Raw genomic sequence first — 8,332 nt, 5'->3', positions numbered from 1 at the left:
TTGGGTCTCTGTCTCTGTCTCCTTTCATCGTGTAAGGACTCTTCTTGGAAGAAGCTATGCATGGAGCCATTGGTTACTTCTCAGAACCTGGTCACATGACCGTGTGGAGCTGCAAACGGGGATGGGACAGGAGCTCCATTTGAGATGACCCTGTGCCTAACAGTTCGAGAGAGAACAGTTGGTGTTGGGAGACTGCTAGCAGGAAGGTGCCTGAGTCAGGAGAATGGCTAAACCATAGTGAGCAAGTGATGGGGGATGGGGCTGGGCCGTGAGGCTAGGCTAGGTCTGGTCAGGCTTTGTAAGCCTTGGGGTGATTTGGGGCTTCACAGTGAGAATTTAGGAGGCCCCTTTAAAAAGGACACCACCACATCGATAGTCTTGAAATCTTTATTTTCTTTCTGTCCTCTCTCTGGGTTTTGGTTTAGCCCTTGGTGCATGCTGTTCTCTGCACACTCACCCAGCTATTTCTCTATGGTGAATTCCTGGAGAAAAGTCACCGGGTCAGAGGAAATGGCTTTTGCCTTCTCACCAGTCTGTGGTTTCTGGAGGTGGTCCCGGCCTTACAGTTTTTATAAGCATCCCCTCCCTCTCAGTGTTTTAAAAAATGAAGCATTTCAACATAAAAAGATGTTGAAACTGTGTTTGCTGCAGATCCAGATTCCACAATGGGTGTTCTGTAATAGTTGCTTTATCAGATTTATGCGTGCCTGTCCATCAGGACATCTTCATTCTGGATGCGTTTCAGAGTAAGTTACAAACCACCCACGCCTACGATGGGTTTGTTTGTTTGTTTGTTTGCTTTATTCCCTCAGACTGTGTGGGCACAGCCCAGTCTTCCTCCTCAGGCTGCTGTCGGCCAGAGGCAGGTTCTCCTCTGAGGCCTCAGGTGACCTTAGAGCAGACACTCACATGTGGGGAGGCATCCCTTTTTACCTGAGATGGGGAGGGTACCACCTCCCTGTGCTGTACAGCAGCTAGCATTGCCAGCGGAGTGGGAGCTGGCCAAACAGGGATGATTTCATTGTTGTATTTCCTGTATCTGTCTGACAGTAAGTTGAGCTGCTGAAGACATTTTATATAATCTTTAAGATTTGTTAGCTCTATTTTTGTGTGTGCACGGATGTGTGTGTGGAGGCAGGAGGCCAGTGCCAAGTCTCTTCTTCGTCGCTCTCCACTTTATGTTTTGAGGCAGAGTCTCTCACTGACCCCAGCTCGTTAGCTGGGTTGGTTGGCCAGTGAGCTCTGGAGATCTGCTTGGCTTGCCTCCCCGGTAGCTACGGTTACTTTCTACCACACGCGGCTTTTATGCTGGTGCTGGGGATCCGGGTCCAGTCTCCCTCTCATGGCAGGCACTTTCCCAGCCAAGTCATCTCCCCAGCTTCTTATGGTTCGCGGTGGGCAGATAATCACTCATATACACACACTATTTGTACTCTTCGTTTGATTTTAGAGCATGCCTAGTCATAGGCTGTGGGCTTCTTTTTTGTTTTTGTTTTCCAAACGTGTGGGGAAGAACATATATTGAGCAACCACAAAACTCCAGAGTGTCGAGAACACACCGTACTGTGCCAGTCGGTTTTCTGCCGCTGTAACTGAATGCCTAGGGTGTGACTGAGGGGAAGAAAGGTTCGCATTTGATGCGCCACTTCAGGGGAAGGGCCTGGAAGTCTGTGCCCCCCTTCCTGGGCCTCCAGGGACTGCCTTGCCCTATGCTCATCTCCTGGAAATGTGGTCCCTACTCCATAGCCCAGGAAGAGACAGCCACCATGCCAGGACCTGGGCCTCAAGAGTGCATTTAAGATCTAGAACATAGCACCGGGTATATTTAGACAAGGACGACAGAGGGACTTAGAAAGGGCGGTTGTCCTGCTGTGTGATTTCTCTAGACTGTGTGCGTCTTCCATTTGACCTTGGGCTGGAACTGAACCCCAAGCAAGAGCAGTCGGCTCTTCCTGGGAGAATCTGAGGAGTGATGATGGCCTTGCAGAGGAAAGGCACGTCGAGCAGATTGTAGGCCCCTTTGTAGATGGGTTTTGGGTCAAGTGACGGACCATGTTTTTATTGTGTTTAGTTTGTAATCTTTGTAAATTTATGGCAGGAGGCTCTGAAACCAACTTGGTTCCCAAGCACAGTGGTTATTGTATCATCTACGTGCCCAGAATTGGGGAGCAGACTTTCTCTGAGGCTCCCCCACAGATTCACCCCCCCCACCATTGCTGTGGCAGCCTCTTCCTTCACCACCTCCTGCCTTCTCTGAAGCAGCTGGGCACCGTCCAGCAATGGAGTGGCAGTGATTGTTTGAATAGGCACATGCTTCCATTTCAGACCAGATTGCTATTATCAACCTACATAGTTTCTGTGAGTCCCGAAATAGATGTGGCCCAGTAGGTGGGGTGCCTGTTTATGACATAGCATTGGGGTACAGCAGTGGCTAGTCCAGAATTTCAAGTGGTGTTTGTTTGAGACTGAGTCTGTAGTTCTAAAGAATGTGTTTGTTACTTAGAAAGCAGGAGGAATTCAGCGGAATGCGCCCAGGACTTTGATCTGGGTCCCCTTAGCAAAGGTTGAAGCTTGGTGGCGCCCTGTGGCCACAGTCCCAGAGGCTCATTGGAGGGCCCGGTGAAGAATTCTAGGCACCTCTGCCTTCTGATACGTCTTTTGGACACACTGACAAACATGGATTAAAAAGGAGAGTGAGACCAGGAATTTATTGCGAAAGAAGAAAATTCACAGGGATGTGATAAATCAAAAATCCAGAAACATCTGCTCCACTTTGGAGGGAGGGGGATTGCGGGTCTGGGAAATCCGAGGGATTGAAAATGATTTTTAGGAGAACACAGCAGGCTTAGAGAACAAGAGGGCCCCAGGACAGATACACAGGGATGACAAAGGTTTGCATTGATCTCTCTGGAATGTTGAATGGGATGTGGACAGGGATGTTGACACACTGCGTTCTCTCAGCCTGTCATGAGCCCAGTCGGCGGAAGTCCTGGGGTCTTCTCCGGGGTCCAGACTTTAAACCCACACAAAAGCACCAGAGGGAAGTCAGGCATCCGTGGTTCTCAGAATTCCTTTCATTTCAACAGCTAACATAGCAAGATGGTGTATTTTGGGGGTGACAATTCCTGGGTTTCTTCAGTATCTCATTCCCTCCTCCCAGATGTTTATGAACATGGAATGAAGCTGAGAGGTAGAGGAACTGCAGCTCATATCGCTGTAGGAACCCATTTTCATTAGTTCCTTGTAGCCAACAGGCAAGGGGTGGAGGGGAGAGGAGGGGGAGGGAGGGAGGGAATGAATGGGTATATGAATATGATGAGTCTCCAGGCCGGGCGCTACAGTGGGGTCCTGAGAGCCTAGTGATGGGTATGAATAACGTAGCCGTCAGGGAGGTGAACAGGTGTATTGTTGACTGGCTGTAGCAGGCGTACTCACCTGTAGTCACGGTGGTAAATGAAGCAGAAGAGATGAGAAAATAGATTGTGGGCTGTGTGAAGAGGTGGGGGATGGAACAGTACCTCCTCCAGTTTGTGGGTGGGGCTGGAGCTGAAGGGTGCCTGCTACAAGCTGGAGTAGAGGCAGGGAGTTGAGACTCTCCTACCAAGACAGGAGTGAGGTTGGAAGGACGGGAGGCTAGATCAAGCCAGGCCTGGTTGTGCGCCCTGCAAAGGGGCTCAGACTTTGCTTAGTTCTCAGAGTGATGGGCGTCTGAGATGGGAAGGGCGGGCATCTCCGTGTGAACAGTTGTAGAGATGGGCTCCCTGGGTTAGAAGGACTCCCTTGCTATAGAGCTGGCTTGGGGAGCTTGAAGGGTGCAGCCTTCTTAATTTAGGGGGCAGTTGGGAATTAGAGACAGAGAGGAGTGGATGGATGGTTTAGAATCGAAAGTTTCATTGGCTCGAGGAATGGAAAACGAGGCTGCAGGAGCCAACTATGACCAGAGTTCTGCTTTTCTGATTTGTAGCGCTGCCTCAGACTCTGCCTGTTGAGGGACGGTTTTCCTCACCTCTGCCCCAAACTTGGCTGTGCAGGTCTGGCTTCAAATTTCTCTTCTTAACACATTTTGTTTTGTATCATTCCTAACAAGAAAAACTCTTAAAAGGTATCAGACTATTCGGGGAATGTGTATGCAATTTTAGGGCTTTAATATTATTTGTGTATAATATAATTTGGACTTTAAATAATTTATTTCAGCAATCTCAGGCTTTCTTCCAAGAGAGGAATTAAAAACACAAATTTGTCAAATGGAAGGTATCCTTCATCCAAAGGGATACATACATTGGTGACCGTGAGCCTAAAGAGAATTTAGAAATCAAAATTATGCAAAAAATTGAAAAGATTGGGATTTCAGATGATGCGTTCTGAAAACTGCTGAGTCGCAAGGGCTTCACAGTTGAGTTAGCAGCAAATCCATCACCCACAGTGTCTCTACTCTTGCTGAACAGCTCATGTCTGTGATTCTGTCCGCAGGTCCAGAGCCCAGCACCCCGTGTGAGCTGTCACCGATCAACGCCTCTCATCCTGTCCAGGCCTTGATGGAGAGTTTCACCGTTCTGTCTGGCTGCGCCAGCAGAGGCACAACTGGGCTTCCTCAGGAGGTTCACGTCTTAAACCTCCGCATTGCGAACCAGGGAGCAGGGCAGCTGCACAGGGAGGTGAGTGCTAGTGTTGCCTTCAGAGACAGCTCTGAGAGTGGATTCTATGCCTCTGTCTTGGGCCCTGAGGATCAGAACTCAAGTCACCGGCCTTGGAATGAAAGTACTACTACCTGCTGTGCTGTCTCGTTGGCCCATTTACCTAAGATTTTAAATTGTCTTTTTATCTTTACACGTGACCCTCCTTTCTTCTCGTCTAACTGTATCTTATGAATGTATTGCTCTCGAAAGATGAGTCAGAAAAAACTCTAGAACAAAGGCGGTGCCCTGAGGGAAGCTCTTATTGTCATTGAGGTATCTTCTCCAAGATGGCGGACTTGGTGGTCATGGAGAAGATGGGGAGCAAGCTGATGATTGTTCAGTGTTTGCTCTGGGCTGAGGACTGTTGAAAACGGTGCACTGGCATGGGGTCCCGTCACTGTGTGCACTCTACAGGTGTGAGGACACAAGTTTCAGGGGCAAATGATCCATTCTTCCCCGTGACTCATCTATAGCTTAGACCGTGAATCAATGGTCTTCTTGTCGCTTTTAAGAGGATGGGTTTTCCCACAAAAACAACACACAGTTGTCATTTTTAGTTTATGTGTCAGCAATGTTATCAGGCAAGGACTGTCTCCCTAGGGAAAAAGCGTCCACAGAAACTCCCAGTGATGTGGAGTTTAGGAAGACAGCTGTAAGATGGAATTTTTCTTTCAGTTTTTTTTCTTGGTCAGGAAAGGGAATTCTACATCTGCCTGTCTATGTGCTGCGGGCATCTCCTTGCCTTTTGGGGTCTGTGGGGGTAGCGCAGGCATGGAATTCTACTAGGAAAACAGAACTGACTTAATCTGATGGAAGTGTGCAGTGTTGGCTCATTTCAAAGTCAGGGCATCTAGCCCTCTCCAGCTCCGTTGGAAATTATTGTGAAGCCTCTTGGTGGCTTGCCATTGTGGCTGCAACGCATTTTTCAGGTCAGATTTCCTTATCCCAGTAATGTGTCTTTAATTCTCAGCGTATGTGGGAGAGTTTGCGGTGGGAGGGGGGTGGGGGGTCGGAAATACAGCCGCTGTGAGGCCTTGCTGACTCCAGCAATTCCTCCGTGTAGCAATTACTCATTTTATATATGCTTCTCTCAGAGGGAGTGAGGAGGAAAAAGAAAGTCCGGGCTGTTGCAGGAATGTCAACAACCAAAAATTCTTAGTGTTAAATCGTGCGATACTTCTGCGGACTCTGAAAGTGGATTTGATGAGATTGCCACAGCAAAAGAGAAAAATACTTCAGGGAGTGACATTCCAGAGCGTGGCAGTGCAGAGGGTGTGTGGCTAGCTAGGGGCCTGGTGAGGCCAGTGAGAGGGCAGGGCAGCCCCAAACCATGCTCCTGCCATGCCTGTTCAGCCAGTGCATACATGCTGTGTGGCCCGGATGTAAAGGCATTTCTGCCACTAGAGCACCAAGGGGAAGTGCACTGTTGCCTTCCTGGAGACCTGTAGGGTTAGGTGGCTGTAGCACATGCCTGCTTGCAGACGTGATGTCGGGACTTTGGATGCTCCAGCCAACTCTGCAGAGCTGTCGTATAGCAGACCTCAGAGCACACACAAGTATTGAGGATGCCACAAGGAAGAGGAGGAAGGGTTTGTTGATTGCCGAGGTAGGGAGGAGAAGTGTTAAACCTTCTTCTCCAGTTTCTGCCTGTGCTCATAGTTTTAAAATAGGCTACCCAGTCTATGTGTTAGCACTTCTACTCCGGGAGATACACACAACCAAAGTACCCATAAAAATTTCTGGTGTTATTCATAACACTTAAAACTTAGAAACACCTTGAATGGCTGCCCTCCGAGGAATGGGCTAAGTTAAATGTGGTATATCCACCCATTGGAAGGTTATCAGACGATAAAAAAGGGCACAGAGATACAGGTGATACAGCACAGGTAAAAAGTAAAGCTAAGAAAGTGATAGGCTCACACCTATGCATTGTGTAATTGCACTGTAATGACGTGTACAGAATACACCGATACAGAGAGGCAGGAGTTAAATGAGTGTTTGCTTAGGGCTAGACAGAAAAGGAGGTGGGGGTTGACTATCAGTAGTGAGGGCCTTAGGGATGGAGGAAAAAATATTCTAAAATTAAATCACGGTGATGGTTACACAGCCTGCCATCTGTACTAAAATGATTGGATTATAATTTGAATTTGGAGGTACATGAATTCTATCTCTATTTTGTTTTAAAGCCCTTCGACTTCACAGTGTTCTAATTAGCTCATAAAGTCAACTTTGGCCAATTCTACCCCCCCTCTTTTTTTGGATTAAAATTGCTTCATCTTTCAACCTAAACTTTTTTTGGATTAAAATTGCTTCATCCTTCAACCTAAACTTCATTCTTTGTTGTTGTTATTCTACTGGATAACTTGATTTTTGTAGCTATAGTGTGGTATAGGCTATGCTAACTGTAATGGCTGTCCTGATTGGGGGTATATATAGAAGGACCAGAGGCAAGTGGACTTTGTAAAGTCTATACCAATTATTTAAGTCAAGTATTTTTCAAAAGGAATGCGTTTGCTTACAAACTAGTCAAAGAATTGCCTCACTGGCCCGCCCATCTGAGCGTGCATGGCTCTCTATGGAAGTCCCCCCTGATGTCATTCTTGAACATGAAGGAATTATGAGACCAACCCTCTTTGCCCTCAGCTAATTAGGGGTGCAGGATCAGCTCCAGGGCTATGCTAGACCCCCCTTCTCTAACCTTTGACCAAGCCCCTACTTCCTGGATGCTGTTACAGAGCTTCATCTGAGGAGAGGTTTCCTATTTTCCTCTGCAGAGGTGACAAGAATGTGTGCCTGGAAGTGGTCACCAGCAGGTTGACAAGATTTTAGGGAAGGTGGGATAAACGGTCACGTGGTCCTGAGGGGAATGGGCTTGCTACAGCCTGTCAGGATGTCCTGTTCCCCAGGCATTGCTCTTCCCCTGGCTTTCTGCTGGCATGAGCCTGGAGACGCTAGATCTAGAATTAGGGTTTCTTCATCTGGGACCTACCACTCAATGTAATCACAGGCTTGGGAAATAGCAGCCTGGAGAGAAGTGAGCAGGAGCCTGGCCAAAGGCCCCAAATACAGAGGAGAGATGAGGCCAAAGGCCCTGAGGTAGTAGATTGTGTGTTCATTGAATGTGTTACTACTTTCTTTGCTTTGATTAGAAACACTGTTACTGTCATCATCTATACGTGGGCTGGGCTGAGTGGTTGGTGAGGAGGAACGTTCCTGGAAGCCAAAGGATAGTTGTGGAGTCAGCTCCCGCCTTCATCTTCACCAGGATTCAAACTCAGGTCGTCAAGCGTTTTCGCTCTCTGAGCAGTCTTGCTGTCCACATCTAGGGCCTGTTGAGTGAGCAGTTCCCCTTGTCTCTGCGAAGCCGGGAGTCTGGTGCCTTGGGGCACCTCCTGACTGTGAGAAGGTCACAGCACCCTCAGAGCCTGGCTGTAGCAGCGTGCTTCGCTAGATGGTGGAATAGTGACAGTTTGTTTCCTATCTTTTTGTTTCTTCTTGTGATTTGTTTCCTGGGTAGGTGTGTCTTTTCCCACCTATCTCATTGTTTCTTACGGGAAAGACTGCTGAAGGTCAGCCTCCTGCACCGCTACACACGAGGGCCAGCCTCCTGCACCGCTACACACGAGGGCCAGCCTCCTGCACCGCTACACACGAGG

General features: G+C 48.3%; 1 protein-coding gene across 1 annotated transcript in view; it reads left to right on the top strand.

Moving 5' to 3' along the window:
- Positions 1-8,332, top strand: part of Tgfbr3 (transforming growth factor beta receptor 3) — a 199,622-nt gene that overhangs the window by 60,388 nt on the left and 130,902 nt on the right. The window contains exon 3 of the mRNA XM_013350914.2: positions 4,471-4,655. Coding sequence (XP_013206368.1) covers positions 4,471-4,655 — 185 coding nt within the window. The remainder of the gene's footprint in view (positions 1-4,470; positions 4,656-8,332) is intronic.

The sequence above is a fragment of the Microtus ochrogaster genome, linkage group LG1 (assembly GCF_000317375.1).
Source record: "Microtus ochrogaster isolate Prairie Vole_2 linkage group LG1, MicOch1.0, whole genome shotgun sequence".
NCBI lineage: Eukaryota > Metazoa > Chordata > Mammalia > Rodentia > Cricetidae > Microtus > Microtus ochrogaster.
The sequence above is the reverse complement of the archived record's forward strand: the minus strand, read 5'-3'. Positions and strand labels throughout refer to the sequence as shown.